The sequence below is a fragment of the Besnoitia besnoiti genome, chromosome XI (genome assembly GCF_002563875.1).
Source record: "Besnoitia besnoiti strain Bb-Ger1 chromosome XI, whole genome shotgun sequence".
NCBI lineage: Eukaryota > Apicomplexa > Conoidasida > Eucoccidiorida > Sarcocystidae > Besnoitia > Besnoitia besnoiti.
Window position 1 is genome coordinate 1,518,639 of NC_042366.1, and position 14,924 is coordinate 1,533,562.

General features: G+C 55.4%; 2 protein-coding genes and 1 non-coding gene across 3 annotated transcripts; 2 read left to right on the forward strand and 1 right to left on the reverse strand.

The window, feature by feature from the left end:
• Positions 1–1,616: 1,616 nt before the first annotated feature.
• BESB_020960 (uncharacterized protein) lies at positions 1,617–8,150 on the forward strand (the record flags this gene model as incomplete). The annotated part of the gene is made up of 6 exons (XM_029360805.1): positions 1,617–4,243; positions 4,885–5,117; positions 5,699–5,894; positions 6,211–6,711; positions 7,402–7,533; positions 8,051–8,150. The coding sequence occupies 6 exons, from the start codon at positions 1,617–1,619 to the stop codon at positions 8,148–8,150; spliced, it is 3,789 nt and encodes a 1,262-aa protein (XP_029216164.1).
• Positions 8,151–9,242: 1,092 nt separating this feature from the next.
• BESB_020970 (uncharacterized protein) lies at positions 9,243–13,266 on the forward strand (the record flags this gene model as incomplete). The annotated part of the gene is made up of 8 exons (XM_029360806.1): positions 9,243–9,309; positions 10,111–10,425; positions 10,851–10,960; positions 11,522–11,583; positions 11,717–11,777; positions 12,088–12,181; positions 12,441–12,526; positions 13,036–13,266. The coding sequence occupies 8 exons, from the start codon at positions 9,243–9,245 to the stop codon at positions 13,264–13,266; spliced, it is 1,026 nt and encodes a 341-aa protein (XP_029216165.1).
• Positions 13,267–14,486: 1,220 nt separating this feature from the next.
• BESB_021980 lies at positions 14,487–14,568 on the reverse strand. Its single transcript has one exon. It is a non-coding gene; the product is annotated as a tRNA-Ser (tRNA).
• Between the last annotated feature and the right edge of the window lie 356 nt (positions 14,569–14,924).

Sequence of the window (14,924 nt, forward strand, 5' to 3'; positions counted from 1 at the left end):
CTGAAGAGGCCGCAAAGTCTGGTCAGACTGTATCAGCAGCACGTTCTGAACGAATGGAATCCAGCACGGGAGAACAGCCTACATCTATTCCCCTAAAACACCGCGAAATGCGCTGGCCTGGAGACCTGCCGGCTTGTGCAGGCCGAACGGCCGGAGCTCCGCAGCGGCAAGGCTAGCGGGCTTCGTATTGAGCTGCAGCGTCGGGGGCTTTATGAAGAACTCGAGATGAAGACTCAGAAGCAGCAGGAGGGCGAAAAAGAATTCAGGAAAAGAAATCGGAGAAGCAGAAAAGAGAACGTCCAGCGAGCGAGACACTTGACCGAGTCGGTAACGCAGGCAGGCATTCCCAAACGCAGGACTTGGTCTACTGTGCGGGCCTCCGACAACGAACTCCAAAAAGAAGCACGCTTTTGAGCAGAGAGATAAATACTAAGCGAACGACACAGGAAGAAAGGAGGTAAAGAAAATGAGCGGTGAAGGAAGCGCGAAACGTTTCTGTTTGCATGCGCTCTTCTAGAGCCCGACTCGAATCACACTGACGACAACGCCTCCGTCAGCTGTTGAAAGAAGAGCCGAGCAAGACAGACTGCTCTGTTTCAACAGGAGATGAAGGAAAAATAAGACAGCCCTGCGTCTGAGTGCCTCTACAGGAGCCTTTTCTACCGCCTTTTCCCGCTTCTGCAGCGAGAGACTCTCTGCGCAACGTCGCCGATCAGACCGCGTACAAGCCCTATATGCGGCTGCGGCACAGTTCCAGCGCGGGGGTGTGGACGAGTACCGAATGCAAGGAAATCGAAGCAATCCAGCCAGCGATTGGCTAAGATGCTGCGGGAATCCTCACAAGACGCTTGGTTTACGGACAATCCATTGGGAAACCGACGAGATTGTGACCCGCGGAGACAGCCAGGGGAAGCCCCTGGAAATACACCACCGGATTGCACATCGTGTCTCCTCGCGTGTCTTGCGCACGAATACAATATGATGCATTTAACAGTGTCAGTTTCGGCAAGCTTTTGTTCTCCGGAAGAAACGATTCGCTCGCAGGAACAAGCATTCCATCCACTTTCCGTGTGCTGACTCGTCACAGCCGACTTTCCCTCTCACAGCCCAAGGAGACACCATCCCCGAAGTGTCTCCGTGAGGGTAGTCGTCGCGTGCCCATTTCGCCTCCTCCATGCAGTGAATGCAGCCCTCAAATGCGATCCTTGTGCACATAGGCGTTCCACAACAACGCTTTGGACGTCGTAACATCCGATGTTTTTTTCCTAAACTGCCACAACTCGCGCTGGGCGTCTCCGCTGTCTTCTGGGGGCCTCTGATCCTGGTCACTCCAAACACCTGAGGCCTCGCGGACCGCAGAGAAGCCAGAGAGACGACCGCGCCGCGTCAACAAATGCCAGTGAACGGATTTCATTTGCACTCGCTCTAAGGTTACAGCTATCGCCTCTAAACCCTGCTAGTCCAGCGCAGCAGCTATCCTACCCACCTCGTGCCTCCCCAGCGGTATTGCGCGGCGCAGTCCCCTATGACTCAAAAAGAGGATACTACTTTTCTTTTTACGTCCTTGCTTCTCCGCGCTGCCCGTGGTATGCGATATTTGGCCTAGATCTTTGACAATGTCCCGATCGGTGGACGCGCCACGCGGAGGTATTGCTGATGCAGCACCGTGCGACATGGCTGCGCAGCGGACTCTGCCTCGCTGCTCTCTTTCTTCCTCGCCCAAGTGCCAGTCAGCGTCGGTATCATCCGCGACTCCTGGCGCTGCGGGGGGTCCTCAAGGTTCGTCGGCTCCCCTTCAGATGCGGCGAGACAGGCGGGCGGTGGCGCTTCACTACCCGTCCTGTGACGGTGTCGTCTCCTCTACGCTCGTGTTGCGTAATGGTTTGATGAGCACACAAGGCGGCAACCGTTACACACAGGCCTCTCGAGGGCGGCTGAGAGGAGGTGGCTACCTCTATCCTTTCAGGTCGGTCTGCGACTCTGGCATCGACGGCATCCGTCCCCTCACCCTCCCGCCCGCGCGCTGCAGGCGGCAGTCTTTACTCTCTGTGCAGTCCAAACTTGTCTCTTCAGCCTCAGGCGCTCCCTGTTCGCTTGAAGTGGCGAATGGAGGTGCATACTTCTCCCGTCGGCGCAGGCAGCGTCCGACGTTGAGCGGCCTCTTCTTCAGTCTCGTCTTGCTTTGCGCTTTTTGCCTTCCAGCGACCCTTCGTACCCTCTTTGGTTTCCAACATGCAGCCGCCATGACCCTTGCGAAGAGTTCTCTCCACACACCGGCGGAGACGAGCTTGCAGGTCCTGCAGCCTCTGCGAGAGCTCGGGCCGTCGCTAGGCTCTCACGCGGCGCCTTCTGCTCTGCGCCACCTCCGTCTGTTCCGTGTCTCTGCGCCGGGCGATGAAGCCGAGCGTCCCCCAGTGACGCCGGAGGCTGCAGCGAAGGGTATGGAGACAGACGCAGCCGCTGCTGAGACGTGCGACCGAGCAAAGCAAGGGACTGCCGCGAAGCGGGAGTCCATTGTGCTTGCTCTCTTGCCATCACGAGACGATGCCGGGCTTCCTAGCCTCCCGCCTGTCATCACGTCCGCACGCGAGCCATCTGCGGCGTCTGTTATTTCTACTCTTCTGCAGTCCTCATCGTCTATCCCGTCTACGCGTGCAACGTTCGTTTTGAGTGTATCCCCAGAAGAGGCCTCTGTCTCTCCTGTCCCTTCTGAAGCTCCATCTGGAAGCGCTTCCGCCCCGACCTCTTCTTCCACTTCTTCTCTCTTCGCGCCTCCGTCGCGAGTCTCCTCGACACCGCTGCTGGCGGCCGCTGCCTCGGCCGCCTGCTGCGCCGACGCCCTGCTTCTGCCGTTCTCGTACGCTCAGCTCAACACGCCTCTGGCTCTTCTGGGTCAGGCGGAGCCGCAGATGCTTCTTCTCTCTGCGGTGCTTGAACAGCAGAGAAATCTGTGCAGGTCTGTCGCGGCGTTTTCCCGTGAATGCTCGGCGGCCGCAGACACGGCTGACGCGCTTCACGCTGGGCCCCTAGAGGCCAGTCCCTGCCCGCGCCGAGCCGCTTTGCTACCGGAAGGTGTGCCGACCCGCGTGGACGCACCCGCTAAGAGGGCCGCCGTAGACGCAGACGCGCGAAGAGCGGCGGCAGGCGGAAGCCCCTGCCTTCCAGGCAGGGCGATGGAACTCGAGAAGTCAGATATTGAAGGAGTTGTGGCGAGGAAGAAGCCCTTGATCGTGCTCCTAACCGATTTCGCCGACCCCGAAGGGGATCGCCTCATGGACGGCGACTCCCTTCCTGTCGTGTCGATACGTGCAGAGGGTGACAGTCTCGACGACCTGTCTCTGCAGGAGTCGCCTTTTAAAGCATCGACTGAAAGTACACCACCGTCATCGTCGTGGAGATGGCATCACCAGGTCTCCAAGGCGCTGTCGGAGGAGCGCCAGCGAGACAGAGCTCGAGAGAAGCGCAGAGAAGCTGGGCTCGCTGTTGCGCGTCTTCTCGCTGGTGTGTGGGCGAATATCCAAGCCCGCGATATGACGCAGCCCGACAGCAGGGAAGAGGAGGACGGCGACGGCAAAAAAGCCACGTCTGCAGACAGTGCTGGAGATGACGCGGCCGTCGGACAGTCGCATGGGGATGCAGGTCAGGCAGAGCCGCCGTTAGAAGAAGGACGAGCCTCGGAGGCTGTAAGACAGCCTACCACACAACGGTCACGTGGCAAGAGCGACGCCGCCGCCACGCGGAGAGACGGCGTCTCTCTGGGTTCGCTGTATTCCGTCTACGTCGTGTTCGTTCCGCCACTGCCTCCACGAAGCCCAGATGAAGGAAGCTGTGCTGAAGATGGAGCAGGAACTCGCGAAGAGGCCCTGGGTGTCGCCCGGCGCGTCCGCCACACTGTCGAGCAAATCGTGTTGTCCTTTGAGAATGCGAAGCAAGACATGCATTCTCGAAGCTCTTCGGTTGAGGGTCGGTCGTCTGCCGCTCCTCGCGAGCCTCTTTTGCAGTCGCTCACTCGTGTTGCGCAAGTCTGCGAGCGAACTTTTGGAGATGGCCAGCAGACAGGCCCAGGTTCGGCGTCACAGGTAAAGGCCGCTGACCCGTGGACAGCGGCTGCCAGCGCACAGCAGTCGGTCTGGGCTACTTTCAGGAACATACGAGAAGCTGTGAACGGCGGAGACGCGGAACGCTTTTCGCGGGTGACCTGGGAGTATGATGTTAGAAAAATCAAAGAAGAGACGAGAGAGCGGTGAGTTGTCTCTCCCGAAATCCACCGATGTGCACACATGTAGCAAACACGAATCGCGGTGGATGCTCGTAGACGTGGGGTCATTCATCCACGTCGAAGATCCCGTGCGCGTTTCACATCATACAGAGAACGCCCAGCATCGCTCAGCTGATCTCTCACGGATCCTTTAGACTTGGAGCGAGTCCCAGCCTCGTGCAGGTTGGCGTTCATGTGAATTGGTCTCTACGTCTATCTCCAACTAACCCGGTGCTTCAGAAATATATATATATATATATATATATATATATATATATATATATATAGGCAGATAAATAGACACATTTATGGGCAGAGGTCGCTGTATCTGTAATACCTACAGAGTGTTGCCGGGAAGGGAACCAAAGACCCCTTGTCATTCCTGGTAGCGACGAAGCAGTTGCCTACCAAGAAGGCTGTGCTCGTGTGAGAACGCATCTATACCGCCTGAGGCGGCTCGCGAGGGCGCTGCAGCGAGGCGTAGACGCACGTGCTCCTTCTCCCTTCGTGACCTGGGGACGTACATGAAGCTCTGTCACGCACCAGACTTCGTTGCGAGATGTGACGCGTGCAGCGCAAGGGGCGACATCCACCGCAGCTGCATGGTCGTTCCTGCCTGTTCACAGGTTCGACACCCTCGTGAACTTGCAGCCCCCTTCTTTTCACCTGGGATACTCGCGTTCTTTCCCAGTCGTCGCCTCCGAGCTGCGTCGCGCCTCGCTGAGTCTGTTTGTGTCGTCTGTCGAAGGCGCCAAGCGCGAGACGCTACAGAGCGACCCTGTTGCAACCTCAGTGGGCGAGGACTTCGCTCGAGTCAGTGATACTTTCAGAGACGAGCTCGACAGCGAAATCGCAAGATGTAAGGGATATGGAGGGCACCAACCAGGACAGCCCACGTGAAACACAAGAGACTTAGAGGACGGCTGGTTTCAAGATGAGAAGCGGAAAATATATTGTGGGGTAGCCTACTGCCCTGTGTGCTTGTGACTACTTTAAGTCTAAGAGTCCCCTATGAATCGACTTGTCTATTCTGTTAATGAGTACTGGGATACGGTCTGTGGGTTGAATTTTGCCAAAGGATTTGATTGTGACTATGGACCCAGGGTAGGGACGTCTCGCGATTCTATGGCGCAAGCGGGTTTAGGGTATATATATATATATATGGACAAATATGCAGACTGAACGTGGTTGCTGTTCTTCTGCATCCATTCGGTTGTACCTCTCCCCGTCGCTTTCCCTGTCTACAGCAGAGCTGTATGCGCAAAACGCATAACAGCGTGTGTTTTTCATCGCGCTAGCGCCGATGCGCCAGCATGCAATGTGTTCCCCTTGAATCTCGCCCATTTTTGCGATGGTGCCTCTTTTCCAACAAAACCAGACAATGGGACGCGAGGGCATTAACGTGGCAATTATCTTTGGAAATTGTCTGCGCGTGTTCAGCTCTCTCGCCTCGCTATTTTCTTCAACTCAATGCTTTGCGGACTGAGATAACCCGCCAGTTCCGAAAGCAACTCGAGCACATTCAGAGAGAGCAACTCGTCGCTCTCGAGGCCTACCTCGTCCGTCGTCAGCAGCAGAAGGATGATGGCGTCGACGAGAACATGCCTGAACTCCTCAGCTACCGCCGCTTTTCTAGGTAATGTCCTAGACAAAAAGAGGCTCATGCGTACTATGGGCGTCGCCACGGAATGTTTTCGTGGTGTTGCGTGAGTTCGAGGCCGTCGTCGGCGGATAGTGCCTGCCCCAATGTAGGACTATTTTTATTTCGCGCGCGGGCACCCAGGAATTGTCGGTAGGGCACGTATGGATGCATTCCTGGGTGATGTGGTCTCGATTACTGCTGTAAAAAAGCGTGCATGGCCTCAGGTGACTCAACAGGTCGCCCCCCGTTGAATCGTGGTAGGCATCGGATGCAGCTTAGGCCTGCGAGGTTCCATCCTCTATCTTTTCAGGCTCATTCAGGCCCTCCTGACTGCTGCGGGGACGACCTTCCTAGCTGAGATCCGCCGCTTTCATCGTAGTTTCTCTCAGGCGCTCCTTGCACAGCTGACAACGTCGATGGAGCGGCCGTCTTTACCGGCCTCCCTGTCTTCACGACGGACTCTGGACTCGGTGGAGCAACGCCAGCATCAGCGACTCCTGCAGACTTTGCGCGAGATGGCGAGCTCAGTTCTTCAGCAGCAGCAAATCCTGCTTTCAGAGTACGCAGGTGGTTTGAAGGGAGGAGTGTGGACCACGAACTCCGTCGCCAGCTGGGTCCTCGACGGCGTCGCCGACGCCTCGGAGAAAGTGCGAGAGCGACTCGGTCTGAAGGCCGCCAGAGAAGTCATTGAAAGAGCCGAACAGCGATCGGTCGCGGTTAGGACAGTTCTCGGCTGGTGGCGAAGGAGAAAACCCATCGAGGTTTCTCTGCAGTACGTCAGCCCGACGGCTTTCGGCCTGAGCAACTTCCGGTAGGTGGCAGGGACAGCGTACAAATATGGGACGAGAATCCAACTAGAACGGTCGCTGGGCGCGGCCATTTTGTCGTCGAAGTCGCACTCGCTATCATCCCGAAGGTAGAGCGTCCTTAGTTCCACCACAGTTGGGCTATAGCGTCCTTTTTCAAGGTTTGGGGTTAACACAGGGCCTGATAGAGGGTGGAGCTCCAGTCAGACACACCACATGAAGAGATGCGAGGCGAGCAGCGTGTCCGGCAAATGCTTGACGGAGCGCAGAGGGAAGGGCTCGCGGCGCGCGCAGCGTCTGGTCCTAGTTCATCTCAGCATCCACGTCAGCGTAAGCAGCCCCTGTTGAACACGAAGCATAGTGCATGTCGAGGATGCAGCGCGCCCACCTCGGAGTTCCGGCCACTTCTATCGTCAAGCTGTGGAATGAGTGGATGGCAGCTGGGCGACATACTATTCTTCCATACGCGTGAGGAGGAGCCTATCGAACGTAGTATGCCCTCGGACCCTGCTCGTTCGTAGCAGAGGTATTCTTCTGTTTGTTACTCGTAGGTGCGCTCTTCGAAGCCACCTACTAGAGGTAACCACTGTCTGGGTAATGCAGCTCAAGTAGCTTGCTTCGGCGTTCCACGCGGGTCATTTGGCGCCTCTAAGGTACGCGACATCGTGTTATATTTGATTTGTCTTTATGCGCAGGCGCCAGGTCGGCCTCTCTCCCGATGAGGTAACCATCGCTGGGCGGGGCGAGACGCTCAAAGGAAGAATTCAGAAGCTCTGGAGTGGTGCGTGGGCTTCCGCAGGAACCGCGGCAAGCCCCGAACAGGCTCCGTAAGTCCGCACGAAGTGTTCGCCGAGCGATCTAGACCGTAGTTTACCGCAAATGATGTCGACAAGCTCATCCCCACGTGTGATTCGGTTGCTATCCGTGTTGTCTTCAGTTCATGTCCATGATTGTGTGTTCCTTTTTCGGGCTCACCATAGGCTCGACTTTGTGTAGCTAACTCGTCTTCGCTCAGTTGCACGATTCACCCGCCGCCACGCCGCACAGACATGCTGTCGGCTGCATTGGTTCCAGATGGCGCTATGACGCGTGGCGCTCTTCTGTGAGGAAGGTATTCTTGCCTTTGTGGTATACACATGCGCCGGTCGTGAACGGGAGTGTGCATTGCACATGCGATGGAGTAATGAACAGTGGAGCTCGCAGGATAGCCGCTGGCGCTTGTTGGTTACCGAGGAGGAAGGAAACCACCGCTATTCCACCGTGCAGGACCGAGGCTGCGAAAAGGGGCTCTGCTAAGACTCATTTTCCTCCATTCTTTTGTTCCCGGCTGACTGTGTGTTTCAGTGTCCTGGACGAAGCGCTCGCTGGAACCTCTCTGCTCCCGGACCTCTCTCGTCTCTCTTCGCTGATGGTGTACGGCCAGCAAGAGAAACGTGGAACCTAAACTTCCCCTCTGCGGATTCGGGCGATATGTGCCTAAAGGGGTGCACGCCTTGTTTCCGGAAATTTCCTCGCATGGTCCCTCCGTTTTGTTTGTGTTGGGCCCCGAAAGGGAAAGGAAGGTTCCACCGCAGACACTATGTAGAAAAGTATGGACACTCACCAAGTTGGAGAGACTCCACCAACCCGTTTGTCGCTTGCAGGTCAAGCATTTGCTGCTCTCAGACTGCGGAAGGATGTCCTTGTAACTTGTGAAGTCAACTGCACATTGTCTGGACAATTGACAATTGTGGTTGCCATAGCCGATGACGTCTGCCACAAGCACATGCACAGGTACTTCCACAGCACATCTCGCGCTTGTCTGTAACTTGAGACGACAGCTGAGAAGCATGTGCACGCCGCTAGGCTAAGCCTGAAGGCGAGGAACTAGCTTCATTGTCACTCCAGCTGCTGTTTCGACCACTTCTAACTTGGGCTCACAGCGTAAGAGAGTAGACGCGAAGCGGACGCTGCTACGAGTGTAATTGCTGCTCAGCTAGCCCTTACGGAGGTATTGTATATCCGTCGAGAATTCAGGACACGCATCATACCGTGTGTCAGCCGCGCTAGCATACTCCCGACTTTCATGGTGCCCCAATCTTGAAGAAGAGAGGAATGACTTGTTCAAAAAAATTTACTTGCCAGACCATAAGTACTGGACGCATCTACGTTGCCATTTGTTCCATCGTGCTCGCAAGATTCCACGTCGTTGGGGACCCAGAGCTTACGCCAGCGTCTTCGCTGCGTTAGGCCAAGAATAACAAGGCGGACGAGACGAACCTGATTCTGGCCGGCACGCAAGAGGTCACTGCTACTATCGTAGACCGGAGCCTCAGGTGTCTTTTTTGAGTCCTGGCGGCTGCTAGACTTACATGCTCCACGCGCTCGAGGCCCAGTTCAACGCATGCATCTGGCTCGCCGGGCATACGGCCTCGGCTGCGCAATGATTATCGCGAATTTGTCTTCTCCACCTTCAAGCCTTCACCGTCGCAATTGGGTGCAGACGGTTGATAGGGAATCAGTCTGTCTTTTCCGTAGGTCTCGGGTTCGTAACTGTATGCGCAGAGTGCAGTTGCCTTCAGTGTACGAACGCGGACTGCATGCGTTTCTCGCAATGCGACGAGGTGAGGTTAGGTTGAACTGGTATTTTCCCTCGACTTTCTTCTCCTCTCTGTCACCTCGATTTCGCCGGTGTTTCAACTGCGTACAGCTGTTACATCAGCTGGCCTCCAGCGTGTGTGAGGCTGGGGCTCGCATGTGAGGGGAGAACCCACAAACGCACACTCTTCGTATCGGCCGGAGGAAACAGAGCTTGTTAGTAGTCTCCTGTGTACAGTAGGAGTTTTCTCCTTCGTTTGCGTCTTTGCCGCCTATCAGTCCGGTGCGGCGGTCTTGGATCATTTTGACTGCAATGGCACAGGTTGAACGGGGGCTGCTGCAGCGGGCGGCAGCATGCGCCCAACGTCACACTCAGGCAGTGCCCTCCTTGGAGACTGCTGGAGCTCCGTATTCGGGCTTAAGAGCTTTTCTGTCGCGTTCCTCGTTCTCTGAACCCTTCTGCGGGGTGCCTGCCAAAAACGAACCATCCGCTATGGGCGCCACAGCGCAGCGCACCCGCGGTTTTCCAGTTTTGCGCTCTACCTCCAAGGCGCCACGGCGGCAGACGGCGAGGCCGACAGAGTCTTGTCTGCAACATGGTCAATGTAGGGCACCTTCATCGTCTCTTGCCTCGGTATCGGAACTGTCTTTAGTTCGCGGCCGCGAATGTCCCCATTCGGCCGGCTTCCGCTTTGTCCCATCTGGTGTGTGCGATTCTCCTCTTGTCGGTTCTCCGTCGGCTTCGCTTCAGCGCTCGTCGTCCTCGCTTCACGATCGCCTCCGCTCTCGTGCTGTTTTTGAACTATCGTCACGTTTTGATTCGTCAGCTTACCAGCCGCATCCGTCTACGGCGACTTCTTTGTCTGTTGCGGCCGCGGGTGCAGGCAGTCCTCTTTTCCGCTTCTGCTCGCAGCGAACTTTCGCGGCGGCCGCGGGGGGGAGCAGCGCGGGTCACAGTCGCAGCAGTGTTGGTGTGGTTCTGGGGAGCAGTGCCAAGTCCCTTGTCGATATCCCTGTGAAGCCCAAGCCGAGGCGCTTCTTCGACCTCAAGGCCTTCAAGAAATTCATCCTGCGATATAAACAGAAGGAAGAAGCAGCGGAGGAGCTTCTACTCAAACGGACCTACACCAAACCTCTCCCTGGTAAGGCGACAGCTATGCATAATAGGCCCGCGCACACGCCGACTTACTAGTGTCCCTTCGAGGTCTTCTCACAGAGTTTTGGTCTTCCCCAACAATTAGCCGGTAAATTATTCACCGTTGTGCATGGAGACGTATTAGTATTATTTATATGTACGTATTGTTGTGCGTATCCCGTGTCTGGGGCCCTTCTGCGTCAGCAGGCGCAGTTGAGTGACAGTTCACAGCAGGGTAGATGGGTATACTGGTTTACCTCATGTCGACCCTATTCGTTCACTTCAGTCAATGCAGAAGGCTCACGCCTAACTCGCTCGGGCGACGCGTTTGACAAAATCCGATACCGCTGCGGCATGTCGTGCGTGGTAGCCATGGCAGCGTCACGAAGGTTTTTTGGCAACTGTGTGTGGTAAACGGGTCTGTGGTTACAGCCGGATGGACGGTTCTAACATTTCTCAAGAAAATCAAGATCGGGGACAATGTGGAAGATATTGCCGCTGCCTTCAACTCGTGGACGGATCTCGCCAACGCCACCATCGAAGTAAGCCACTTAGGGCGTTTCGTGGATTTTCGCGTATAGTATTGCTGGTCGTGACTAAAATGCATGTTGTGTCGTAGGTCTATGGAAAGAAAGTCAGAGCAGGCTTGCCAGGTAGCTCTGCGCATCACGCAGGGCTGCGTGAGGCCTATTGAGGGGCGCGCACCAGTTTGTCGGTACTGTTTCATGGCTCTCCGCTCGGTGCGTAGCATTCTAGGTGTGTACGAGGATGCTTCACGACTGCGAAACCCGCGAGTAATGTACGAGCTTTCTTTCAATTTCTTCTTCGTGTTAGGATAACCACGTAAGCAGCCAAGTCAGCCTTCTGCATGGTATGCCTGCTCGACCCGCCTCCCCTGCCCATGTCTGCCTGACGTCCGGCGTTCCATCCTGTTTCTTGGGGGGTTCATCGCACGGCGCCGCTCTCGTGTAGGCGGGAAGCCGTCTCCCCCTTGTCGTACGGGACTGGCACTCACCTTCACTCGCATCCGTGTGTTACCACTCATGCTCGTTGTGGGGCTCGGGCTCCACGATCGATCTGATCTGTCGTTTCACTTCATCCAGGAGCTGCAGAGCGTCGAGGGAATGACAAACCAGCAGAGGAGACTAATCGTCAAGCACATCCGGTGAGATCCACGTTTATGTACCTCGACTCGTCTACGGTGCTACGATCTGTAGCAATACAGTGGCATTTCGGCAGCAGGACCAAGCGACGCCCTCCACGTGATGTCCAGTTTCGTTCTGGTCGGTCTGATGCAGGCTCTACAATCACGGGCTCTGGCCTGAGAACTCCTACGAGGACTACATTGACAAGTTTCAGGTGAGTGCGGCAAAGGGGAGGAGGGCGTTGCCTCTGCCACGGTGTTACCTGTTTCAAGAGAGCAGCACTACAGAAGTGTTGTACGGGACGCAAGGCGCGACGTGACGAGAGCGTTTTTCAGACAAGCGATGAACCTGGACGGGCTCCGGGATTTACAGGAGTCCGTTTATGGCACTCGGATACCGCTGAACGAATGATTTGCTGGCGCGCACGTTGCATGGCCTGGCTTCGTTCGTTTCGTTCTCGTGGCGAGCCGCGTCTTGTCCACTGTCCACTATCACAAGACGTTCTGACTCTGTCGGTGGTTTAGGCGCCCCCTCTCGAAAACGAGAAAAAGGAATGGAGGGAAGCGGACGATGCACGCCTCCTTGAGCTGGCCGCACAGTACGACGTCTCTTTTGGCGGTAGGCAGACGGTCACACCGGTGCCCTGGTGTCTCGTTGAGCTGGTGCCGGTGTGCAGCTCTATTCTCTGAAATAGTTACGTCATTGCGCATCTTGCGACTACAGCTCCGTGTACAACAAACGTATTTCACAACGGTAGTCGAAAGCCCCCGGACAGTGTCGTGCGGCATTTCCAACTCAGCGCCAGTCAGGCGAAGGCAAAGAATTGACGAGAGGTGTGACTCTCTTTCGCTATTGCCCGCGCGTGCTGTGCATTCAGACCCCTGGTTGTACATTTCGTGGGAGATGCAGAGGGACTTCGAGGACGTCCAGGCGCGCTATGAGCAGCTCGTGACGATCCCTAAGGTAGGTTTGTCGGGGGCTGTTGTACTGCGGTCTTGATTGGATATTCGGATATTCGGTTGTTTTGCCGGCCGATCTCACGTCCTCGTACACCTGATTCTCCCGCTGGCACCGGTGAAGGCTAGCGGGAATGTCACGAGGAAACTAGGTGTATTTTGCGTCGTTTTTGTGTTATACAGAAGCAGTGTGATGTGTGTCACAGCAAGCATCGTTCGCATTCTTTGTCCACCGTTCCAGTAGCGCCTCTGAGTATGTTTACCCTGATGTGCGAAGGTGGAGGCAGACAAAGACTGAAGTAGCGTTCGCCCGATCGGCCTACCACACGTTGTAAAATGCCACAAAAATAATGGTGTAAATCAGCTGTCAGTCTCAGTCGCTTTGCAGGCAGTATGTCTCATTCTTGTGTGTGGATCATTATTCGGTGGACATCAGGTGAAGAGATGTGGTGATATTCTGTCATTTTTTTCAGTGACGTCAGGATCGCTTCTGTGTCTTGTCTCGCTTTCCTATAGAATAAGGAGCGACGATGTGAGGCTGTGCTCACCAAATGTACACGGCCACTATTCTTCTCGCGGTACTTCAAGCTGCTGCCGTCTATGCTGTATGTCATCCCTTCCACTGCCAATTTCAAGACCGACCCCGCGCAACCTTTTTCATTACCAAATCAGTTCGCAGCCTATCGGCGCAATGACTGTTTCCGGCAGACTCTTTCTCAGTCTGAAGAAGAGCGCGAGGCGAAATGACCGCCGGAGTACTAGCATGGCGGGCCCCTACTTCCAGCGGCAGCAGTGGAGCTAACCGCTTCTCATAATCCGTGTATAATACGTTTCTTGTGCTTTCGTTCTACTACATACCGCAACGCAACATCGATGTGCGTGTGAGTTCATCAAGAACCCGTCTGGCCGTGCACTGATGTTCCGGCGCTAGAACATCAGAGCGGATGGTGACTTGGTCGGGTTTTGCGCCTTCTGAATTCCGTGCCACTATGGTGATGAGTGTTGTATCAGGAATGCGCATCAGCTGGCGTACCACGTGGAGGAACCAGCCGCTTTGTATAACACCCATCCGTGTTGGCAGCTCGCCGACTCCAGGGGCGTGCCCAAGTATAGGCTCTGAGGCTCAGGTGGAGTGCAACCTCATATGATCAGTCCTAGTCTTGTGGATTTACCAATTTACAATCTGTTGTATGTCGAGAGCAGTGTGAACGCTTAACTAGACTCATCCGTAGGTTTTCTTTCGTCCCGCCCAGTGAAGGAGTTTTGTCGCTTTTAAGAATCCTCAGATTCCGCAGTAGGGCGCAGCTCACCAGGTTCGTAGAGTTTCAAGATTGTGCGGCACTCGTTAGGCGCCTGTACTGTCGTTACTACTCCGATCGTTTGTTAAACGGCTGAGGATCATCCGTCGCGTGAGTTAGCCCTCGATGACAGAGTTAGTCGTCGCCCACGAACCTGCGAGGGCAGAACCCAATGGTTTAGCAGGCCACCGCCTTAACCACTGGGCCGCGTTGTCTGGGCACCGCAATCTCAGGCGCGGATCTTCCTCTGAATCGTTAAAAGGACCTACATTGTTCAGCAGGCCACTTTTATTACATTCGTACTCATTCAGGTGCATGTATCTCTGATATACACAGCTCGGGGCATATGTTCTATCGTGTTCGTCCCTCTCTCCCCAAGTGGCAGGGCGCTACGGATAGCTGTGAGCTGCTGACACACCATTTACCTGCGAATACTCGCAAGTAGGCGGTGGTATGTATGAATCATGGCGTCTGAGTTCAATGCTCACTAATTCTAATCCGCTGTCTATAGACAGTAGTGCGACACACAAGGACACGCAGTTAAACAATCTGGAGTTCTCTAACAATTCTCCATATGAATGTAGTCGCGGTAACGCGGTCGTAGCTTCACTCGAGATACTGCCCATCCATCCTCAGTGGTCAAACTCTCGCGACACCAAAGATATTAGCCGACAACGGCAGGATTCGAACCTGCGCGGGCAGAACCCAATGGCTTAGCAGGCCACCGCCTTAACCACTCGGCCACGTTGTCCGAGGCGCTGGCTCGCAGAAAGTGGCGTGGACGCGTATTCTTCCAGGCGGCCTTTGTATTCTTAGTATTTTCCAGTTGACCAGGCTAGAGTCGCCACAGAACTGCATGGATATGGGTGACACCATAAGCAACGGCGAAAGCTTGGAAACGAGCTGAGAGGGTGTGTATGTTTTTGTCCATGGGCGCGGTGCATACCATAAGCGTTGCACCACGGTGTGGCTGCATGTATGGCAGGCGCCATGTCCAGCGTCTTCCGCCGCCAGTGCCATATGATCTGCACACCGTCAATATCATCGTGACTCGAGTCCTTGTTGTGTCAAAGTTGTTGTATCCTGACTGTGCCAACGGCACGACCA